Source organism: Serinus canaria, chromosome 11 (genome assembly GCF_022539315.1).
Source record: "Serinus canaria isolate serCan28SL12 chromosome 11, serCan2020, whole genome shotgun sequence".
In the NCBI taxonomy this organism is placed as follows: Eukaryota; Metazoa; Chordata; class Aves; order Passeriformes; family Fringillidae; genus Serinus; species Serinus canaria.
Window position 1 is genome coordinate 1,811,765 of NC_066325.1, and position 23,624 is coordinate 1,835,388.

Below are 23,624 nucleotides of genomic sequence, written 5' to 3' on the forward strand. Positions count from 1 at the left end.
ACAACATCCTGCACCCAAAGCAGCTACAGTGAAGCAGGTAAGAAATAACTTTATTTCCCTTTTCATCTTCCCAGAGGCAAACCCCATCTTTAGGGAATAGCAACATGCTGGAGTCTTCAGTGAGGCTTCACCTCACCCCACCTCAGCTCAGCTCAGCTCAGCTCAGCTCAGCTCAGCTCAGCTCAGCTCACCCTGAGCTGCCAGTCACCCTGGGAAAGTGGCAGGGATTGCTCAGCTCCCAGCCCCGGGTGTCTCAGGCATGAAGGGTTTCCACTCAGAGGTTTTTTTGACAGGCACATTACAGTGTAAACCTTTGGGCTTTAGGCACTTCCTTTCCCAAGTCATCACAGCTACTTACATTCAAGGAAAGACTCAGTGAGCATCCCATTCTCTGGTGCCAATGGAATTCAGCACTTTGGCTGCTTTTCATGGCATTTTTCCATGTCATAGTTTTGGAAATGAGATCAGAATCCGGCCTCAACATTCTTTTCCCTCTCCTACACTTACTCACAGCAGTAATTTACATGAACCAGGCAAATGTTGCCTTGGCATCAGACTCTCACATTAAAAACATCGAGTGTGTGTCAGTCAGGCTCTGCCTGCTCATGTACCCCCAGCCGTGGGGTGAAATGGGCTTTATTCAACAAGCAGTGTCATGAAAGAATATGACATACACAGAAAATTGCTTTGCTGCAAGGCTCAGCCCTTTCTTTCATGTCTTCACAGGGGTTATAAATATGCATCACTCACTCCTCTGTTGAAGCACACCAGCTCCACCAGGATCATTGAGATGAATCTACAGCCTTCTAAGGTAACAGCAGCACGTAGCTAGGCAACAAAGAAGAATATAGTATTTTTCAGGAAGGAGGATTTTTCTAGATGATCTCATACAGATGCAGTGCTTTTTTGCCATATAAGAAGAAAATGCTTCATTGGAGAAACGAGTCTGTCATCCTGGCACCACCAAGCCATGCTGAGGTATAGGCTTCCCTTGATTAGCTGTGACAGAAAATAACAATGCATTCTATACTCTCCCTATTTATTTCTCCATATCTGTTACATATTTGTGTGGTTTTTCTACAAAGACTAAAGTCACAAACGATTTTATGGCAGATTTCATTAACCATCACCCTGTTTAAAATGGAATGCTTCAATAATTACCAAGTCAGCTGAAATAAATTGTATCTCAGTTCAGCTGAAATTGTGTTAGCTTAAAAAAAAAAATAAAGAAAAATGTTTTATTTATGGAAAATACATCCTGTTGTAAGAACAGTCTATCACTATATGTAGGGACAGAGCTGCTGTGAACGGTATACTCTGATTTTTTTAAGGGATTTGGTCAAATGCTAGCGGAAAAACCGATATGATGCAGCAGGATCCTGCCCGGGAGCCCGGGGTGAGGGCGATGAGCCCTGCCAAAGGGGCGGGCAGAGGTGCCCGGGCAGTGTCTGTGCCCCGAGACTGGCCGTGACCTGCGGGAGCCGCTCCGCGCTGCCCAACCTGCGGCTCCGGCCGAGAGCGCAGCTCCACCTGCCGGGGACCCGGCCCGCCCGGGGACCATCCCCGCCCCCATTTCCCCGTCCCCATTTCCCCATCCACATTTCCATCCCCATCCTCATTTCCCCATGCCCATTTCCCCATCCCCATGCCCATTTCCCCATCCCCATTTCCCCATTTCCCCATCCCCATTTCCCCATTTCCCCATCCCCGTTCCCATTTCCCCATCCCCATTTCCCCATTTCCCCATCCCCATTTCCCTATCCCCATTTCCCCATCCCCGTTCCCATTTCCCCGTCCCCGTTCCCATTTCCCCATCCCCATTTCCCCATTTCCCTATCCCCGTTCCCATTTCCCCGTCCCCGTTCCCATTTCCCCATCCCCATTTCCCCATTTCCCGATCCCTGTTTCCCATTTCCCCGTCCCCGCCCCCCATTTCCCCGTCCCCATTTCCCCGTCCCCATTTCCCCATCCACATTTCCATCCCCATCCTCATTTCCCCATGCCCATTTCCCCATCCCCATGCCCGTTTCCCCATGCCCGTTTCCATGTCCCACATTCCCTGCCCTCGGCTGGCCGGCTCTGTTCGCTCTCTTGGTGCCGTCACGCAGCGAGCCCGCGGCGCTGCCCAGCGGGGTTTGCCAGGCTGGGCTGGCCCGGAGAGCGGCGGGGAGCCCGGCCCGATCCCATCCCGAGCACCCCGAGCTGTGCGGGCTGTGCCAGCCCGGAGAGCGGCGGGGAGCCCGGCCCGATCCCATCCCGAGCACCCCGAGCTGTGCGGGCTGTGCCAGCCCGGAGAGCTGCGGGGAGCCCGAACAGACCCCATCACCCCATCCCGAGCACCCCGAGCTGTGCGGGCTCTGCCAGCCCGGAAAGCGGCGGGGAGCCCGGCCCGATCCCATCCCGGAGCACCCCGAGCTGTGCGGGCTCTGCCATCCCGGAGAGAGGCAGGGAGCCCGGCCCGATCCCATCCCGAGCACCCCGAGCTGTGCGGGCTCTGCCAGGCCGGGCTCCCCGCGGGGCTCCTGTGGCGAGCGCTTTTCCTGGTGCAGACCCGCCTGCGGCTGATCAGGGCCCTTGCATCAGAGCCTTGGCAGCTCTCCTCTCCTTGGCATCCCGTTTTATTTGTGTATTCCAGAGCCCGCTCTGTGGGCTGGCTTTCATTCTTCCCAGCTGGACCAAGGCGCGGTTTGAGGCTCGCCCATCCTGCGGAAGCAGGGATTGCCCAGGGAGTCACGCCAGCCGCAGAGAAAACGAAATTCCTTTGTAGCAGGGAAAGAAAGACTCGAGCAGGATTAAGAAGCTGAAGCCCGCAGGGCAGCAGAGTGTCGGAGGAAGGTGCACCGGCTGCATAACGCTCCCAGCAAAATTCCTGCGGTTTTAAGGATTAGCAGAAAATATTGCAAGGGCTAATCTAATATGATGCATTACCTGATGTGTACAGAATTTGGGTCTAAGCTGCAGTGTTTATTTATTCAGCCATAAAGTGCAGAAAACCAGTTAATTGTGTGACTTCTCCTGTGCAGCCAAGTGCTTAAACTGCAGATGAGCTGAACTGTGTGCACTCAAATGACACATGCACTTAAAGGGAGGCAGGTATGACTGAAATTAAAGTTGATACAATGTTTACCTTTTGTTTGAAAAAGTAAATTAATTCTATTGTTTTACTAAGAATGGCCCAATATTGTCCTTGCAAAGATAAATGTGACAAAATTTCATCATTTCTATGCTAAAAATATAATCCAGAGTATGACCTCAGTTAAAGGTCAAGTTTTCAGGATCAGACCTAAAATGTTAAGTGGAAAGGGGAAGAAATTTTTTAAACAAAAGCTCCTGTTTCAGGCTCCCAGTCAATTTTGTCATTAGTAAGAAGCATTACTAAAGAAATTGACAGGCTCTTTACAATGTTGACTTATGTTTCGAAAAACCCAATGCATAAATGTGTTGTTATGAAAATAAGTCAGTACAAGTTTGAAGAGAAAGAATTTATGTGACTCAGTCCTAATTATTTTCTTTCTGCCTAAAAACCAATTGATTGGTTGTTTTTTTTTTACGTTGGCTGTAGTGTTAGTGAAACTGTTTTCTGATTTTCAGTAATAAAAACTAGTTTTGTTGTATTAAAAGTGTTAGGGAAAAAGAATGGAATCTGTTGGCATTGATTGTTTTTCTCTGCAAGCATTTCAGATTACGTGGGTGATTTATATGTCACTTTGCAGGGGAAATAAAAAGTATTTTGCTGCTTAGATACCTCCATAATCCTCAGGCTGAGCATGTGCCAGCTCTCCCATTAGCCAAGTGGGGAAATCAAGCTTCAAGGGTTAAGCAAGCTCCTGGTCACCTCCTGAGGTTATCCCAGTCAAAGCCACATGTGGCACATCTGATGGAGCTAATTTGGGTAGATTAGGGGAAAAAGTGCTATGACAAACAACCATCTCCGAGTGACACCAAAATGACACCAAAATGAGGGCCGGGTCAGCTCCAGGAGGTTTGGCAGGGATGGCTCACCAGTCACTCGGCTCAGCAGGGACACAGCTGGGCCCAGACTCTGGGGCCACTGCACTTGGAGCTGGCCAGTGGGCTGTGGCACCTGAACCGTGGGGTTTATGGGGTGTGTCAGTGGCTGTCCTGCTCCTCTGCTGGGTGTGACCCAGCTCAGCGGGGCAGCGATGCCCTGCAGCATCTGGGTATGTGCCATGGCACTGGAGATGTGCAGAGCCCAGCCAGGGTGGGCAGGGGCCGGGCTGGGGCTGTGCCAACCCGGGAACCTCCAGGGGCCGGGCTGGGGCTGTGCCAACCCGGGAACCTCCAGGGGCCGGGCTGGGGCTGTGCCAACCCGGGAACCTCCAGGGGCCGGGCTGGGGCTGTGCCCACCCGGAACCTCCAGGGGCCGGGCTGGGGCTGTGCCCACCCGGGAACCTCCAGGGGCCGGGCTGGGGCTGTGCCCACCCGGGAACCTCCCCGGCAGGCAGGGAGGGAGGAGGGCAGAGGGCAGGGAGAGCCCAGCACGAGGTGATGGGAGCTCACTCTCCCAGGCAGGTGGGGCACATCCCTGCCACCTCTTCCTAAAGGTCCCTGGCAGCAGCTGCTCCTCATTCCCAGGTCAGATTTTTTCCACAGATTTAGTGGAAATCAACTTCTGGCCTGTTCTCTCCCTCCTGTGCTGCTCTGGAAGCTGAGCCCCAGCAGGAGCAGAGTCTGTCTGAGCCCCTGTCCAAGCACCTTGCTGAATGAAGAGTGCAGGGGCTGCGAGGCAACAAACTGATGAGACAGCTGGTAAGAGACCCTGAGCAGTGTGGAATGAAACTGGGAGAGCAGGGTTCCATCCATCCTAAGAACCAGGATGGCTTCATCACTGCAGGCAGTGCTGCTCCCTAGATCCACAAAAGAGAAGTTAAGGAATGGAGATAACCTGTGTATGGCAGGATGCAAAAGCTCTTTAGAGGTAGGACATAAAATAATGTGTGAATTGATAATAAGAGATAGGTAAAAAGGTCTCAGAGTGTGACAGAATGTCTTCTGCAGCTACTGAAGTGTGTTGGATGAAAGGAGGGCTCTCTGTTCCTTGTGCATTTTGTAAAAATGTCCTGTATTTTTAGCATTTTGTGGAATGAAAATTTTATGTGCTATTAAATGTTGCTGGCAAATGGCTTTGACATCAGCAAACTCAAACACACCTCACTCAGCTTTCCCTGCTTTGGTTCTCTTTGCTGTTACTTAGAACATCAGAGAGATTTGACTGCAAACTTTTCTTTTGTCTGTGGAAAACGTTGACTCTGCCAGTTCCTCGGTGTGTATTTATGCCAAACAGTGCATTTGGTAAAGGAAGGGAAAGTGTCCAGTTCTCTGCTTGACAGGTCAAACGGAAAAGCTTTTAACAGCTATAAAAAAGCCCTGTAAAACACAGAGTTTATAAATCAAAGCTCCAGAGGGAGATCTTTATCAAAGTGATAAAGATGTAGTGATAGAGGCAGACACATCACTCCTGTGCGTGGCCAGAACACTGAAATGGATTTCATGAGTTACCATTGCCAGTGTGTGGCACACACTGCTCCACCAGCAGCAAGGCCATGCAAGGGTGAAGCTCTTCCATGGACAGCTCAGCTGCATCCTTGGACACAAAGCTGCTGAGCCTGGGCTGCGGGGGCTGCAGCAGGGACAGGGGGCAGCACCGGGGGGATCCTGCCCCTCCCGAGGGCTGGGGGCTCAAACTAACACACCCCAGGGCAGGACAGCACACACAGCAGCCCTGGGAGCAACCAGGAGTGGGGAATGCCATCCAGCCACCCCTGGAAGACCCTGCCCAGAGCTCAGGGATGCACATCAGATGTTTGCTCCTGGCATTTTTCCTGGACTTGAATGAGGCTGTTTGTATTCAACACAGCTGCTCCAAAGGGCCATCGTTGCTCAAGGAATGTGGCCCATTACAAAGCATTCCAGAGACTAAATTTAGTTTTGGAATAATAAATATCTGAAAAGAAATATTTCTAACAAATTAGTGTTTTGTTCTCCCAGTTTGTCTCCGTGCAACAGGAACCAGCTGATGATCTTCAGAAGCAGGGTGGAAGGTTTTCACCAGAACTGGTGCTACATTATCAGCACTGCAGAGCTGAAGGAGCCTGGACAGGAGGGCCTGGGGCCTTCAGCAAAGCCACTGAGGGTGGTTCTGTGGTAAATACAACACTCACATCACCTAAACAAACCCACCAGATCTAAAGTAACCAAATTCTCCATCCCTGAATAGCAGAAGTCAGATCTCTGCTTTGAGAGCCCACAGCAGGTCCCCCTTACTGAAAAGTCATCCCCCAGCTATTGACTATAAACACAAACCATCAAACACATTCTGCTGCTCCTCTGAGAAGGTAAATGGTCCAAAGGGCATCCCAGGACTGCTGTGCACAGTGCAGAGCTTCACGAGGCAAGTGCAACATCCCAATACATTATTTAACACTAATATTAGGCAGTGGTGAAAGCCAAGCAGAGAGCTTCAGCAAAGCACCATTTACTGATCCCTTCTCTTTGGAGTGCAGGTTGAAGCAATCTGCTGGCAGCTTAGTCATCCTCCTGTTTTCCCCCTGGCACATACTTGCATTTCCTTTTTCCCCAAAATCTGAGGGCAAAATTTATTTTCTTTGTAAAAAGCCACCAAAAACCAGAACACAAACTCCAACCACCCAAGCCTGGTGCCCAGGAGCTGCCTGCATGCATCACCATGGCTGGAGCTTCATCTGTGCTGCACATGCTGGCAGTGTCAGAGCTCATCAGTTCAGTGATTCAACAAGAGAGGCAGAGCAAAGCTGGGTCCTTCTGTTCCTTGCCCAATATTAGTATTACATAAATACTGTCTTTATTTGCAGTTTCATTCATACATGCCAACAGTGCTGCCCATTCAAAGGCTGCTGAGCCAGAGTTGAGCTGAGCTGCTGCAGAGTTGGTTTTCTGCAGCCCTGTGCAGAGGGAGGCTCAGCTCTGCCCTGGGAAGGTCTGGCTTTGTCCCTCTCCTGCTTTGCTGGGTGACTTTGGACTCACACTTGGAGCACTGGACTGGACTGGACTGCCAGGCTGAGCTTTACACAATGCCCACAAGCTTCACCCTTTCCAAACAGCACCTGAGACCCTCCCAGGGAAAATGCTACTGGAGCACAAAGCACTGCCATCAAACTGCTGAGAACAACCTGTATTTATAGAAAGTGCACCTCTTGTTTTCCAGATAAGTGATGGCAAAGAAGGCAACATTGCAGTGGTGTATGTCTTGGGATCCAGAACATTCCTCTGACTGCCCTGGGTGATTCCAGACCCCAGCAGGGGGCTCAGAGACTTTGGCACAGAGTCAGAAACACCTGTGCCTTTGATTTCAGCCCATGGAAACAATTCCCAACTTTGTGTGAGGAGTTACAAACCACAGGAGTTTGAGTAGAATGACAGGGAATTTGTCACAGGGTGAAAAAGTAGAATTTTGGGGGTTTAGAATGGGGGTTCAGGAGGCAAGATGGAGGAATCTGGGTGTGTCCTGTCCTCCTTCTTCTCCTTGTTGTCCACCTTCTGCTGGGATGGTGGCACCTCTGGATTGGTTTAGAGCAGACACAGACTGTCTGACACAGGTGACAGGTACTGGGAAATTATTGTAAATAAAGTACAGGTAGTTCTTAGTATAAAAAGCCAACACCAGCCCAAGGTCAGGGATTGAGCCACAACCCAACCTGCTGGACAGAGCTCAGCAGGGCAGAGAGAGAATGGAATAGATAAGGAAAAACAAACAACCTTGGAAAGCAGAACCAACGAATCTTGGCTTCTTCTTCAGCCTTGGGGCTGGGAAAAAAGAGACTTTCTGACACCTTGGGAGCCATTTCCACCACAGAAACCCCAGATGTATGCACCAAAATACCCAACAGGATGTCTCAACAGGTTCTTATTTTTCCATGTGGTCCAGGACTAGAGACATCCTTTACAAAAACTCAAATGAATTCTTAATGAGTTCTTCTATTGTCAATGTCTGCCAAAGAGAACAGTTTAGTGAATGCCACAGTTCCCAAACTAGAAGCATAGGCTGGGTTTTAGCATTAAATCTCAAAGCATCTAGAGCAAAACTTGTCCTTTAGCTGTCAAATACTGCCAGGACAGTGTTTCAGCAGAGCCTGCTGGGCTGTTCATACTGAGAACTGGTAATGACTCCTGTATTGCAGGTGCACAAATAAAACCCCCTCAAAGAGACTGCATTTCCTACCACAATGAAGGAGCAATTAAAAATAAATCATGTTTCACACAGGTCTAAAGAGCCCTCCACATCTGGCTAATCTAAGTGAGATAATTACATGCAGACACATGATTTGGAAGTGTGGACACTTACTGCTAAATGTCCTCCAGCTTTGCACACACCAGCTTGTACAGCTTGTGATGTCTGAAAGTAAAACTGCATCAACAGCCTGAAAGTGTCTCAGGAATGTAAAGATTTTAACTAAAAGTTACCTCGGTGTACTTGTGAAGTCCAGTGCACAAAATCCACTTCTACAATGCAGCTTATAACTAATTTTTAGTAGTGAGAAACCAGTTAAAAACAGGTTGAAAAAAAAATTTTTAATGGAAAATTTTACCTATGCAATGGCTCATACATTTAAGAACCCAATTTTTATTGTATTTTTGTAGCTGTCTGTGAGCTAGCTCCCCACACAGTATTTTTTAAAAGAACAAAGAAACATCTCCTTGAGAGAATTTAAGGGATTTTATTTTGCTCACAGTTTTATGTAGATTGCAACATCACCACCTATATACAGAATTAGTTTAGCAGATCAGAACACCAATGATTTCCTCACCAGGCAGTCACGACCGAGCAGACAAACACTGATTCACCACTTCCAGCAGGTGAGAGTTTTCCAAGGCAGCTGCCACCCGTTCCTTATCAGCGAGCTGTTTGTTAACTGTGCAGGAAAAGCCCAGGAGAGCCCATCAGGACCGTGGCACTCGCTGTGCCCAGGCTGAGGGAGCACAGCTGCCCTGGTGCTGCAGGGGTGGCGATGCCAAGGGCACCCCGGGCTCTGTCTGGGGCAGAGCCTCTGCCACAGCAGCTGGGCAGGAGCTGCTCCACAGGTGGGACACAAGAAATCCCCGTTCCCTCCCCTTTTCCGAGTGCTCAGGCAAATAACCAGTGACTGTCTGAGAGCTCAGGCTGCCTGAGGAGATGTTTAAAGAACACTGCAGGGCAATCTAAGTGACACTCCACGTTCCTGCTGTGGAACATCCCCCAGAATGTGACACACAGACCTGAGCAGCTGCTCTGCAGCTGTGGGAATCTCTCTCCTCACTCATTCTCAAGATCAAAACAAATATGAAGACCACACAAGAGAGGACTAAAAGTCTTACCTGCATGCTCAGAGGCATGTGTTCCTGGTGTTATATGAACATCCAGCTGAAACAGCAGCACACAAGAAACGGGACGAGATCAACAAAACATTGGCAGATTAAGTTCAAACTAACGAAAATGAAATAGTAACAAAAAGAAGGGAGAAAGGACATTCTTGTCACTATCAGTGACTCTATATACCAGAATGAAACAGAAGTCTAAAATTGCAGAGTATTCTGCATTTGCAGGTGCCTAAGCCTGCTCCAGACAAGGGTGAGAGCTGCCCTCCTGCTGCCACAGAGCATGCAGTGACTGCCCCAGAACCCCCTGGCCCACGACAGCAGCCCCAGAACCCTGACAACTCCCAGAACTGGGCACTGCTATTGCACCCACTGCCCTCCCTGCTTCCTGCAGTCTCCCTCACACAAAAAATGAAAAAAGTTCTAGTTATTCTCCACTGCAAGTTGGGTTTTTTCCACTGTTTTTTTTAATTTTTCCGAGCACAACCCCCCTCTCGTGCTTTGATGCCCACCTTGAACCTCTCGGGCAGCGAGCGGAGCAGTTTGACCTTGATGGAGAGGCCGATGAGGGTGGCCATGCTGCAGTGGGGGATGGTGGGGGTGAACTCCACCGACACCGTGCTCTGGGCATCGTCCACCTGCGGGGACACCCCTGTCACACCCAAACCACCCCGCCCAGCACCGCACTAGGCTCACTGTCACACCCAAACCCCCCGCCAGGCACCACACTGGGCTCACTGACATTTGTCAGTGCTCTGTTTAGGTACTACTGTAAATACAGTTACATATTGTAAAATACTGTCAATATATTTAAATATTATGAAACATTACATAGCATTAAAATGTAAATACTATGTTAAATATATATACTATACTAAGCTTATTATATCATAATTATTAAAATTATAACTATTCTAAATATATTTAAGTATTATATTATATATTATTTTATATATATATAATGTAACATATATTATTAATATATATTATTTAATATATATTATATATATTGTATTTATACAATAAATACAATATATATATTGTATTTATTATTATACTTAATATACATTATCAAATAATATGTATTTATTATGTATTATTTAATATCTAATTAACATTGTGTTATATATTATTGAGTATTATCTTATTTAAATATTATTTGATTATTTAAATATTATTTAAACATTGTATTATTGTATTATTTAAACACAAGATTCTATTCTATTCTATTCTATTCTATTCTATTCTATTCTATTCTATTCTATTCTATCCTATCCTATCCTATCCTATCCTATCCTATCCTATCCTATCCTATCCTATCCTATGTTATGGGATGGCTGAGGCAGCACATCCCGGCGGGATCTCACTTTCACTCGCATTTGCTCCACGACGTTCAGCTCCTCCAGGGTGAGCGGGTGCTCGGGGTCATTGATGGAGCGGATAAGATGTGCGTGTTAAGGAAAGCGGCGATGCCCTGCCCTGCCCGGCCTTGCCCTTCCCTTCCCTTCCCTTCCCTTCCCTTCCCTTCCCTTCCCTTCCCTTCCCTTCCCTTCCCTTCCCTTCCCTTCCCTTCCCTTCCCTTCCCTTCCCTTCCCTTCCCTTCCCTTCCCTTCCCTTCCCTTCCCTTCCCTTCCCTTCCCCTCCCTTCCCGGCCCGCCGTTCCCGCAGGATATCGAAGATCTCCCGGTCGTCGATGGCGTCGGGCAGCTCATCGTCCTCCTCGCGGGCGGTCACGGGGCGCTCCCCGGAGCGGCGGTAGATGAGCGGGTTCGCGTTCTCCAGCGGAGCCGCGCCCGGGCCCGGGCCCACCATGGCGGCACCGGCACCGGAACCAGCCCGGAGCGGGATTGGCGCCGCACGGGGCGGGCCTGGGGCGGGAGCGGGGCGGGAGCGGGGCGGGAGCGGGGCGGGCCCGGGGCGAGCCTGGGGCGGGAGCGGGGCGGGAGCGGGGCGGGAGCGGGGCGGGTCCGGGGCGGGTCCGGACGAGAGCGGCGCGTCCCGGGGGCTCTTCGGGCTTCCCCGGAGCGGCCGCAGCCCCGGGCTGTAAGCGAAGGGAGTCGGCGGCGCGGTGTCCGAGGATGCTCCGATGCAATTGTTTATTTCATCCGTTCCTTACTCTGAAAAGTCCAACAAAAGAGCCACAGACAAATTTAAACTGGAGTAGTGGGGTGTGGCGATGACATACTTTGCCTTCATACACCCCTCTAAAAGGAGATTGAGAAAAGAATTAACTATTTTGATTTGGTTTTCTTCTTTGTTTATTGCTACTGTCTAGTTATTTGTAATCTAGTCCTGGTTTTTGGGGAGGCGGGTGGGTTAGGGGTTTTTGTTGCTTTGTTTTGCTTGTCGTGGTGTTTTGGTGATATTTTTATTGTTTTAACGGGGTTTTAAAGAACTTTATAGCATTTAAGCTCTGTGTCCAGACTTGCCCTGTTTTCTCTGCCGGTGGCGCTGACAGCCGGTGAATGAGCTGCGATTGGCGCTGGGCACCGCCGGCACCGGCTCGGGCCCGCCGGGCTTGTGTCGGCGATCGGGGGCTGTGTCGGTAATCAGGGGCTGTGTCGGCGATCGGGGTCTCTATCGATAATCAGGGGCTGTGTCGGCTCTCCGGGCTGTGTCGGCTCTCCGGGCTGTGTCGCTGATAAGGGGCTGTATGGCTGATCGGGGGCTGTGTCGCTAATCGGGGGCTGTATGGCTGATAAGGGGCTGTATGGCTGATCGGGGGCTGTGTCGCTAATCGGGGGCTGTATGGCTGATAAGGGGCTGTATGGCTGATCGGGGGCTGTATGGCTGATCGGGGGCTGTATGGCTGATCGGGGGCTGTGTCGCTAATCGGGGGCTGTATCGCTAATCGGGGGCTGTGTCGCTGGTCAGGGGCGGTGTCGCTCTCCTGTTTGTTTTTGGCGCTCCGGAGGCGCTGCAGTTCAGCCGCGCTCCGTGCCCGAAGTGCCCTCGCTGGGACCTTTGTCCCTTTCTGTTCCTCCTGAAAGCGGAGAGAGTCCCCGGGAGTCCGGCCGGGGGTGACAATGTCTCCTGCGAGCCCGATCGCGTCGCTTTGCGCCTGGTTTTGTTGTGTAGCGCTCCTCGTGTGCGGGGCAGAAGGTGAGCCCCGCGACCTGTCGGAGTTCTTGCTGCCGGGGAAGCCACTGCACCAAGTTCCAATGATTTTTACAAAGGCGGTAAATCTCTTCTGCTCTGATTACCAATCTGCAAAAATGCCTTCATGATGCAAAAATTACTGGTTTTGTGAGATGAAACTGTTTGAGATGATTTAGTGAAAATAAAGCTTTCTGTCTTTTTCAAAAGGTACAAAGCAGCAACATTTCTGAATTCTCTAAACAAAATATTTTTAAGATCTTGTTGAATAATAAATTTAGGAAGTGTTAATGGTTTTGCTGTTTGCTCTGAAATTTGTTTTTGCAGGGTGACAAAATCCTGCTCTACCTGGCTCCAGGTGACACTGGCATGAGGGTTTGGCAGGGGGTGTCTGTCACTCCACCAAAGCAAAATGAAACCTGAACAAAATTGAAAACTGAAATGTTCTAAATAAAACAGTCAGTTTAAAATAGTTAATGGAAAAGTCTGTGGGATAATTATGAAGATGCAATTTAATTTTTTTCTTTCTACCTTTTGTGTTACCTAGGACAGAGTGGTGCTGAGCCAGAAGTGACTATTGCACTTGGACGGCTCAGAGGAACGCAGACCAATGTGAAGGGGACAGACAAGCTTGTAAATATTTTCCTTGGAATTCCTTTTGCAAAAGCCCCTCTTGGATCCTTGAGGTTTTCTCCTCCTGAACCACCTGAACCCTGGACTGGTGTGAGAGATGCAACCTCTTATCCACCACTGTGAGAGCTGTTTGTTTGTAGGCAGAACCTGCCCGTGCTGGTCAGAGCTGTGTTTATTGGGGTGCAGAGGCCTGAGCTGATATTTGGTGGTGGATACACTGCCAGGACTGGAGGAGTATTTCTAGTACAGGTGTGGAGATGTGCTTTTACAGGCTGCACCTCTCACTGATTATAGATAAGACAAAATTCAGGCACCCTGTGGGATTCAGCTGGGGACAAAAGAAGTCTTCTCTACTGTTGTTACCTTGATGCTGTTGCAGGTTTAGCACTAATAATTGTGCTGCTTTCTTTTTTTCTTTTTCTTTTTTTTTTTTTTTTTTTTTTTTTTTTTTTTGTGAAGCTGTCCTCAAGATCTGTCCCTGTTGAAAACAGCTGAAAAAAACTTTAAAGAAAAGCACATTGCATTCCAGACTTCTGAGGACTGTTTGTATCTCAGTGTTTACAGCCCTGCTGGCTCAAGCAAGAAGGACAAGTTACCTGTATGTAAATCACTGAAGAAACTTGTGTTTTATAAAGCTTGCAAGTAATGATTGCTCCTAAGAGACTGGACTGCATTTGAAAATGTGATGCTACACAAGTAGAAATAATATTAGCATGTGACATTCCAAGTAAACCAATCTGAAATTCAGCAGCCATTGTGCTTCCGTGATTTGGTGTTCCTAATTCTCTGACATTGTTTTCCTTTTTCAAGTGAAATCTGCAAACCAGTGCATAAAGGTGTGTCTCACCCTTTCACCCTTTTGTTTCCAAGGTAATGGTGTGGATCCATGGAGGCAATTTCATCTTTGGTGGTGCTGCTCGCTACGATGGCTCTGCACTGTCAGCCTACGAGAACGTTGTGGTGGTATTAATTCAGTACAGACTGGGACTCCTTGGACACTTCAAGTAAGGACACCTATTTCACTTTGTAAAAAGTACTTGCTGTCATGTTGAAAGCATGGGTAGCTCTTATTGCTAAATGTGCTGAGCTTCTCTATCAGCTTCCCATTGTTAGAGTGGTTTAAATGTACATAATTCACCGACATCAGGACTTCAGAACACTGAGAAATGTCTGTACATTCCATCTTCACGGTCATGTGGTTGCAGCCTGCTCTCAGATCACAGCTGGGCTAATTTGGTGCTGGACAGGGTGTTTGTTCTGGCCTTTGCTTTCGTCCTCTGCTGTGTAAAGCAAAAACTCAGGCAGAGTAAAGGCCAGGGATCTACATGAGCAGGGGTGAGCAGAGAATGGAGGGAGTCAGGGGCTGAGGTGTGACCCTGAGAGGCTGTAGGTCACCTTGCACCAAACAGAGTGCTGAGGTGGCCCCTGCTGTGCCACTGTCACTGTGCTGAGTGCTCTGTGCCTTCCTTCCTTGCAGCAAACACAGGGTGCTGAGGTGGCCTCTGCTGTGCCACTGTCACTGTGCTGAGTGCTCTGTGCCTTCCTTCCAGCACTGGTGACGAGCACGCCCGCGGGAACTGGGCGTACCTGGACCAGGTCGCTGCCCTTCGCTGGGTCCAAGGAAACATTGAGCACTTTGGGGGAGACCCAGCTTCTGTCACCCTCTTTGGGATATCTGCAGGATCCTGCTCTGTTTTTACACATGTAGGTATATAGTAGATAAAAATAAAAGTCTTCAAAAGCTCAATTGATGTAACATTTCATGCTTAATCTGGTTTTGACAGTAAGCTTAACAGCACATCAGGCTAAACCTGGAGATTTAGCAAATAAAGATGTATAATTCCCAACTGAATCCAGGAGTTAATAGACTATAACTAGCATAAAGTTGTAAGGTGATGATTTTAATGCAGAATAAATACTTTTCTTTTTCCTTCCCTTCTTCGCAGGTGTTATCTCCTTTATCTAAGGGTCTCTTTCATAAAGCAATATCAGAGAGTGGAATTCTAATTCCCCCCAGTAAAGATTTACATCTTTCCACAGATGTTGAGGTAAGCTCATTTTTTTGTCATTTTAAAGTCATTATAGTCTGAAATTGACTTCTTCTATGGATAGAAGGATACCAAGTATCTATATAGGATATATAAAATATACTAAAGGATAAAGGATCCTTTATCTAAAAGTATAGATATCTATGGATACTTTAGATATCTATGGATATCTAAGGATACTTTAGATATCTATGGATATCTAAAGTATCCTTTAGATATCCATATAGATATGGATATCCTTTAGATATCCATATAGATATGGATATCTAAAGGATACTTCTTTGTGATAATTTGTTTAAAAGAGAAAAGGGGAAAATGTCCTTGTATACTGTGCAACAAAGTTGATCCCGTTTATTGTTGCAGCACACATGTGGAATTTTGGTCTGTTTGCTGTTAGAAATAGATTGGACAGCTGTTAGAAATAGATTGTAACAGCTGTGGGCTGACAAAGGCGTTTTCAGTCACACACGTGCCAAGCTAGGCAAATGTCCATTTTTGTACCCACTGTACTTGATACAGTAACTGTGGCATTTATTATAGAAAGTTTGACAAGAATCCAGAAGAAGAATCCAGTTTTTTATTGACCTACAGGTTTTTAGGGAGGGCCTTTATGTGAAGGAAATTAATTAAGTATAAAACAACAAAAAACCCCAAACTTGAAATAAAATCACTTCCTATAAGTGCCTTTTCTTTTCCTGTAATGGCAGACAGTAATAATGTAAATGTTTCTGAATTTTCTTTCCTTATTTGGTTTATGCTAGAAGCTCGTATTATCGCTACAGCTAAGTTTGAAAAAACAGTGAATGGAAATCCAGCAAGAAGAAGTACACCAGAATGATTTCACCTTGTGATCAAACTGTAGCACTTCCAGTAAATTAAAATACTCAAAGATCTATCAAGTTCAGTTAAATCTGCCACTAACAAGCTATTAACAGCAGCATGTCTAGTGATTTTATAACAATGCCTGTCTTTGTTGATAATTTTTAGAAAATTGCCAGTATCTTCAAGTGTGAGAGAAGCAGTTCCCTCTCCCTGCTGAGCTGCTTGAGGGAGCAGGAAGCAGAGCACATAGTCCTTAACAGCAAGGTGGGTGAGACTTCATGGCCACAGAACTTTGTAATGGCTCACTTGCAAAGCTTTAGCTCAGCCTCTGATCAGAGTTCATTGATGGTCCGTTCCAAAGTTGATTTTTCTTATCTTTTGTCAAAATATTCCCTAAATGTTGAAGCAATTTCACACATCAGTTCTTTCTGGAAGTTTGGCAGTGTCACAGCACCTGTGAGGTTGTGAGCAAGCTCTGAGCATCCCTATGTTGTAAGGTCAGAACAGCCCAGGTTCAGGAGCTCATTACATTCCTCTACACCTTGACCCAGCCAGGCCTGCATTTTATATTCCTGTGCCAAACTAAATTTATCTTACAGTGGCTGCAGATACTTGAATTACTTAAAGCCCTTTTTTGCATTTTAGATATATCTTACGTGATTTGAAGGAAAAATTGGAAATACTATTAACAACTAATTTGATCTTTTTTTTTTTTTCCCTCTTCCTTCAGGAAATCCCATTTCTACCCTTAGTTTTGGATGGAGTGTTTCTTCATAAGCCACCTGAGGAGATATTGGCTGGAAAAGAATTCAATGCAGTCCCATTCATGATAGGAGTCACCAACAATGAGTTTGGCTGGAATATTAGATCGGTGATTTAATGTCTGTTCTTTATTTTTATTGTTTTTAATGTTTGTGTTAAGTGGTAGGACAAGTCTTCGCAGTGATGGAAAGACATACAAGGTTAACATTGCTTGCATCATGGCTCTGCAGTGACCCAGAACCACTGGGTCACAGAGGGTGAGAGAGGCTTCATCCTGCAAGTTAAACTGCATGGACACACCAGCTGGAACATCCATTTTGTGCAGTGCTTTCTTATCCTACAATTTTAATCCCTCATCCAGGCAGAGAGAGGAAAAAGAATGCAATAATCAAGGACTTATTCCTGAAAGACAAGAAAAGCCAATCCTTTCCCCACAAGGCTCAGTAGTCAGGGTTGAGACACTGTGCTTACAAATGGGCCACTGATCACCTAGAGCAGCTTCCCCTTGGTATCATAACCTGCAGAAAGAGCTTTCATCTGAAAATCTCATCTGGGCAGAGTGAGGGCACAGTGCAGGTGCCCAGCCCATTCTCCTTTCTCATGGTTACTCCATGAGTAACTCCAAAACATGAGCAAATGCTCTCAGTGCACAAAAATGGCAGGAGATGGATTTGTGTCCTCTCCTTTCTTGTTCCTTTCTTTTATTTGCTAAATATTCAGGTTCCTTTGTGTAGTACCAAGCATTTGTTCTGAATCTATGAAGCAGCTGTGGGTGGTTGTAAGTCCCAGAAGAACAATGCAAAGGGAAAGCTGTTTGAATTTATTTTGCAGACAGAAGAGTTGTTTTATGTAATGCTGTAAAAGAGGGAGAACACTGCATTATCCTTATTTCAGAGGGCTCAAACAATTGGACTAGAGACAGACTGCCAGTGACTTTTAAGATCTCCCCCAACAGAATGAAAATAAGCCTGTGAGACAGAAGCAGCTTTTTGCTTCAACTCTGCCCTCATGTTTTCCAGTTTTACAAATTTCTTAACACGGATTGAAGGATAAACTCTGTATTAGGAGTGGTTTATGTAGAAACCTTCACCAAGACAACGTTTACTGCAGCAAATACAAGCTTTTCAAGACAGCTGCTGCACTGTGCTGCACTTTTGCATACGATATGATACTTTAAAAATAAACACCAGTAGTAAGAATTAATGGAATAATGTACTTCCAATGTTTAAAATAATGGAGACATTGAATGGTTTGCTAATAACATTGAGTTTTTTTCTCTGTACAGACATCAAAAATGAAAGGTTTGAGGGAAATAGGAGATAGAAAATCAATTGCCTCCACTGTAGAGGTTTTCCTACCAATGATTGTAAGTACTGCTGCACTAATCTAATTTGAGAAGTGAATTTTCTTTTTCATGTGTGTAACAGATTTGAGTCTTACTACTTGAGTCATAGTGTTACTGAGGGCTGAGGTCATGGCAGGCTTTGGGAGAATCCCAGCAAAGTTGACAAGACCAGAGTGTATGAAATTACACAGAAATAGGATTGAGCCAGGCCTGGGATTGGGAAAATGCCTTTTTCATTCTAGACCTCAAACAATACTTTCATCTTACATATTTGTGGGATTACTGTAGTAGCTTCTCTAAGGTTAAGGTATCTCATGGCTAATCCCATGCTTAGGGAGTTTCAAGGTGTATTTTTCATTATGTTTACATTAAATGTAGCTTTTAAAGTAGTTACTTTGCACTCTTAGTTTTGAGGTGCATCTTTCAAGCAGCAAATTCTGACCCTGAAAATTTACACTTTTTGGAGATCCCATTGGCCTTGTCCTCTTGTCTAATGGTCCATAAATCTTTCAAGGACTGAGAATTTACGTTTGTAAATACTTTTACTTCTGTGATTCCCATCTCTCTTCTCCTGATGAAAACAGAAGCTGAAGATATTGTTAGGAAGAATTGCTGGATCTACACTTATTCCTGCAGAGTTTTAATCCATATAAATCTGGTGCAAATTTGACCTGAGGTGGTTGGTTCGTTTGGTATTTTTTGCCCACAAAAAGCATGAATAGGTTTTGTTTCCCATCAACATGGGTGCTGTCCTGGACATTTGTGCCTTTGCAGAATCTCTGAAGTTTAACAGATGGCAAATTTAGCTGCCAATTCAGACAGTGATTGTTTGTTTGTTTCTTGTCTCTTAGGATGTACCTTCAGATTTTCTGCCCATGATCTTAGATGAATATCTGGGAGACACAGAGGACCCTGCAGAGCTACGGGACGGATTCCTGGACCTGCTGGGGGACATGGGAATTGTCATGCCAGCCATTAAAGCACTGAATTATCACAGGGGTAAGCTGACCAACAGCAGTGGGACACTCAAACCCCCTGCTGCAGGCTGGATCAAATGATGCAGACACAAATCCTGTCATATGTAGGCAGCCCTTCCTGAGATTCCCACTGGGAACAAGGATACAGGTCTGCAGGGTTGTATACAGTCCTTTATCTCTGTGCAAGTGTGCTCATAATAATATTGAGAGCAGAGCATGATTACACAGTAAATATTTGCTGACTGAAGTATACAGGCTTAAAAATTAAAACATTTCAAAGCAACCTTTGTCCTTTGGCCCATGGCTGCTTGGGAAGTCAGCAGCTCTGTGTTCTGTAAATTTTCTGGTGTGTAGGTGTAGACAAGCTATGCCAAGATACTCAAAAGTGGAAATAATTTGATATTTTGTTTTCTGGACATTATCTTAGGGTGGATCTTCCAATTTTTTTTTTCTGTGTAAGCTGAGCTGTTAATTTTCCATTAAAAGTAAAAGTACATATTTGAATGTAACAATTACACTAGAAATGTGCCCAGTATAAAGCTCTTTTTAAAGGAGTATTTTAAACAGCTGATGACACCTGAAGTTTATGTATCTCTTCTGTAACTCCCTACATGTTCTGTCTTGCAGAGTCTGGAGCTCCTACCTACTTCTTTGAGTTCCAGCACAGGGCCAGTGCATACCGGGACAGCAAACCTGGCTATGTGAAGGCTGACCACGGGGATGAAGTTGGCTTTGTCTTTGGGGGGCCATTTCTGGCTGGGGACATCCAGCTCCACAGTAAGGAACAGACACCATTCACTCCTGAACGAGTCCTGTAGCCCTGGCATTTTTCTGTTCAGTGTTCTATTACTTTGCATCAGATTAAGGTGCATATGTTGGCAGTGAGACCAAGCCATAACCCTTTCTCCTGGCAGAATTGGTATTATGCATTTAACCATCTTCTCCATCTTCTCTCCTTTACAGTTTTCTTGGTCTGAAGCCAGTTCCACATCTTGTCAGCAATTCAGCAAATAGGATATTTGCTAGAAAATTCACTGTCATTATCCCAGCACTGTGCATGAATTGCCAAATGGCTTTGGTTGAAAATGAAATTGAAGGAAAGGTCAATTAAACGTGCAGAGTGCTTGGGAAGCAGGAAATCCAGGATCTCTTGTTTACCTGAGGAGTTTAGGCCAGTGTCTCCTCCTTTCAGGAAATCCCATGGGCTGTCAGGCTCCAGAGAATAGGGGACTTGGTTTCTTTTGCAGGAAGTGATTCCAGCCATGTTCAGAGCAAGGCTTGGAATTCCAGTGTTTCATTTTCTGTGTGAAGATCCAGTGGTTAGGTCTGTTTTGCCTCACAATTCAGTTAATACTTGAGCATTTATTCAAATGGAACCAGTCCACTGAGGGAGGATTAAGGGCGTACTCCCAAAATTTCCATGGGATTCTGGAAGTTCCTCTGTCAGAATCCCACATTGTTATATTCCCAATGAATCTTCCAATCACTGAACTGTTAAGAAACATGATGCCACTTCCTAAAGAACATTATTAATCCAACAATATCCTTTAATTACATATGTCTAAGACAGCAATACGCAGCATGAAGTATTTTCTTTCCTGTGGAACAGATTAGGAACAGTTCTTATTTTGACAGAGACACAAAAATTCTGCTTATTTTAAGTGAATTCACTGGTTTTTTTCTGCCTTTATTTTTGTGTTTTTCACAGTAGTTCATAGTCTGCTCAAAGCCTACATAAGTGAAAGTTTTTCCTTTTAATTCATTGAACTTTGGAGCAATCCAGCTATGTTGTAAAGCCCTTTGTTACCAGACCCTTTTCCTTTAATTTTTGTTGTTGTTGTTGTTTTTCTACTTACATTCCTTTGGCAGTAGGAAACACGGAACAGCTCTTTTCCTCTTTGCCTGAATTTATCAAGGGCTTTAAGATACCAAACATTTTTCTTAGTGTATTGAGATGTATTTATAATTAAAAACACAGGAACTGAAATAATTCTCACCTAAGGATACAGTGAGCTTATGTTATGTGTAACTATATTTAAAGAAATACTCTTGAAGTATTGGCTGAGAAATGGAGTGGCACCATCTTGTGTGAGAATGAAGAAATCTTTGCCTTGTCATGCTCTGAATAATAGGGAGAATTCCAGTCCCACAAAACTAGAATGGGACCCAGAAAAATAAAATGAGCCATGTGGCCCATTCCTGGAGTTGTACTGGGATGCAGGACACATGGGGTTTTTTTGGTTCTGCTCTGATTTCCTGGAAAGTTGCAGGCACATCACCTTATTTCCTTGTTCCCAAATTCCCTGGTTTCTGCAGTAGGGTACTGATGCTGAAGTCATTCATGAGGAGTGCTGAAATCCCCTGGCCCTTGCTGTAGCAGTGATGTTGGCCAGTGGTGTTGCAATTGCCACATTGCAAGTTGCCAGCACATCCACAGAGGGAAATGCTGCTGCTGTAGCAGTAATGTCCTGATTTCTGCCACACACAGGAACTATTCTGTATTTTGTCTTTCAGGTGAAGTTACAGAGGAAGAGAAGAACCTCAGCAGAACTCTAATGAAGTACTGGGCTAACTTTGCTCGAAATGGGTAAGAATCATGAAGTTCATGACAGATATTGCTGCTTTGCACTGACTCCATGGGGAATTGGCTGGTTTATTGATTCAGTCTGAACTCGTGTGATTGAATTCCCCTGTGACTGAAAAGGGCACTCACTCTTCTTTCCTCTTGCTTGCAGAAATCCTAATGGAGAGGGTCTGGTTGAATGGCCGTCTTACAACCTAAATGAAGAATACTTGCAGATAAATCTACAGCAAAAGAAAGGCAGAAAGTTGAAAGAAAAGAAGGTAGCATTCTGGGAAAAAGTGATCCTTGAAAAGACAAATAGCAAAAGCACGCAAAATAACAAGTTTAAATTAGAGTTATAGTTTACAGTCTAAACATGCACATAACATGTAAACTATTAGGATATTAAAAAAATTAATTGAAGCATATTTGAGGATAAAATTGCATTCCCCTCATCTTTTCTTCACAGTTGTCATACCTGCAATTATTCACTGTAATAATTCCTGTTGATCCTCACTTGTCAAATACAGCTACCAAATTTCCCCAATGCTCACGTTTTTCTGTCCCTGCCCACGACTGAAGACAGAATGTAGCAGCACCATTCTTTTAATAAAGGGAAATCAATGAAGACCCAGTTTGTGAGTAAGACTTTCTTGATGCCAAATTTATTGGTGGCACAGAAGCTGCGGTGTGGTGTAGAGTAATGTCCTCTGTGGGAAGAAGAGGAAACTACAGAATGTTCTGCTTTGTCACTTGGTTTTACAACTGAGACGGGATAGTTCTGACTGCTGTGGTACTTAACCTGTAATAGTAGTGTTAGAATTAAGACTTCTCCCAAATGTCAGAAAAGGGGGAAAAATTCTCCAGTGTCCACAATTCTCAGCTTTTACATTTAGTTGCAGCTCCCCTACAAGGATTAAGATTTCTGTCTTTTCCCCAGTGCTTCTCTCTGTGCTCCAGGCTGTCCCCTGTGCCACTGTCCCTGTTTTCAGTGGCTCACAACCTCACTGTCAGCACTGGGTCTGTCCCAGGGCCACTCCAGGGTGCTGCCAAGAACAAGGCTTGCACTCTTCATGGCAGAGTTGTCAATCACTTCTCTGCCATGTCTTTGCTGTACCTGGCTCCTAGGCTGCTTCAGCTATCCCATATCACCAAAGGGGTACTGGGGACAGACAAAGGTGATACAGAGACTCCATCATCAGAAGGCATAAAAAGCACTTTGATATTAGAAATCTACAGTTCTTATAGAAACAATTGTGGACCTGTGACCTGATTGGCCTTTAGGAATCTTCTCTCACCTATTGGTCAAGAAGTGACAACTCCTTCTTGTAAAGATCTTTGACAGAGATTGCCTGTCAGGTGCAGATTGAGATAATAATTGTTTTAATTCTTTCTCTGAGCTTTCTCACAGCTTCCCAGGAAAATCTTGGGAGAGCAGTGTCTCTCTCTGTTCAGAGGTTATGTGATTGCCACAATCCCAGCCACATTCCTGGTCACACTGGTGCCTCACAGCAGTGATTCAGCTCCACACATCCTACAGGGCAATGAACATCAGTTCCACCTCCCTTCAGCTCCCCTCTGTATCTCTGGAAGAATTTTTAATTGTTCATGGCTAATAATGTCCTACAGCAAGTAGCTACCCATCCCTTCTTTCCAAATTACTTTACTGGAAGATGTAGGGTGGGATTTTCTACATTGTCTTGCCCAAGTTCTGTTGCCAGGCAGAACTCAGGAGCAGGGTGAGACTGTTTTACCACTGCAGTTTTGGAAAGCAAAACTTCCTCCTAAGCATCTGTCCTCACTTCTTTGTTTTACCTCCTTTGTTGTGTGAGGGGAATATAATTTCAAAACAGTCGTGCTAAATCTTCATTGTACAAACCCTTGAAGTGCTGTGCCACTTCCTTTAGAAGGAGATAAACCAGCAGTGCTGTATGGGTGTCCACAGAATACGTGCTCATCTTGTGTATGCACAGAAGTGCAGTTGAATTGACTTCCTAGGACAGGCCAGCACTAAAAGTAAATCACAC

General features: G+C 45.7%; 2 protein-coding genes across 3 annotated transcripts; one reads left to right on the forward strand and one right to left on the reverse strand.

Annotated features, from left to right (window-relative positions):
* Positions 1 to 8,694: 8,694 nt before the first annotated feature.
* On the reverse strand, positions 8,695 to 11,219 carry CIAO2B (cytosolic iron-sulfur assembly component 2B). Its single transcript, XM_050979067.1, has 5 exons — positions 11,023 to 11,219; positions 10,719 to 10,796; positions 9,864 to 9,989; positions 9,352 to 9,397; positions 8,695 to 8,909 (listed from the first exon to the last, which is right to left on the reverse strand). Exons 1-5 carry the CDS (start codon positions 11,161 to 11,163, stop codon positions 8,812 to 8,814), a joined length of 489 nt encoding a protein of 162 aa, XP_050835024.1. The 5' UTR covers positions 11,164 to 11,219; the 3' UTR covers positions 8,695 to 8,811.
* Positions 11,220 to 11,336: 117 nt separating this feature from the next.
* Positions 11,337 to 22,227, forward strand: CES2 (carboxylesterase 2). 2 transcript variants are annotated; one of them, XM_009095963.4, is made up of 13 exons: positions 11,338 to 12,453; positions 12,995 to 13,199; positions 13,540 to 13,678; positions 13,951 to 14,084; positions 14,631 to 14,784; positions 15,027 to 15,128; positions 16,116 to 16,214; positions 16,681 to 16,821; positions 17,998 to 18,078; positions 18,909 to 19,056; positions 19,662 to 19,811; positions 21,549 to 21,621; positions 21,770 to 22,227. In XM_009095963.4, the coding sequence occupies exons 1-13, from the start codon at positions 12,378 to 12,380 to the stop codon at positions 21,957 to 21,959; spliced, it is 1,692 nt and encodes a 563-aa protein (XP_009094211.1). In that variant the 5' UTR covers positions 11,338 to 12,377; the 3' UTR covers positions 21,960 to 22,227. The 2 variants fall into 2 exon arrangements, with proteins under 2 accessions (XP_018776317.1, XP_009094211.1); XM_018920772.3 differs by lacking the exon at positions 17,998 to 18,078 and having other exon boundaries at positions 11,337 to 12,453.
* The last annotated feature ends 1,397 nt before the right edge of the window (positions 22,228 to 23,624 follow it).

Excerpts from the sequence above, each read along its gene's own strand:
- CIAO2B (XM_050979067.1), bottom strand. The coding sequence starts at position 11,163 with ATGGTGGGCCCGGGCCCGGGCGCGGCTCCGCTGGAGAACGCGAACCCG. Across the intron at positions 9,990-10,718 it reads TGGAGCAAATGCGAGTGAAA|GTGGACGATGCCCAGAGCAC; the intron begins GTGAGATCCCGC and ends GTGTCCCCGCAG. Across the intron at positions 8,910-9,351 it reads ACATGCCTCTGAGCATGCAG|TTAACAAACAGCTCGCTGAT; the intron begins GTAAGACTTTTA and ends TTTCCTGCACAG.
- CES2 (XM_009095963.4), top strand. The coding sequence starts at position 12,378 with ATGTCTCCTGCGAGCCCGATCGCGTCGCTTTGCGCCTGGTTTTGTTGT. Across the intron at positions 13,200-13,539 it reads GCAACCTCTTATCCACCACT|CTGTCCTCAAGATCTGTCCC; the intron begins GTGAGAGCTGTT and ends TTTTTTGTGAAG. Across the intron at positions 21,622-21,769 it reads GCTAACTTTGCTCGAAATGG|AAATCCTAATGGAGAGGGTC; the intron begins GTAAGAATCATG and ends TCTTGCTTGCAG.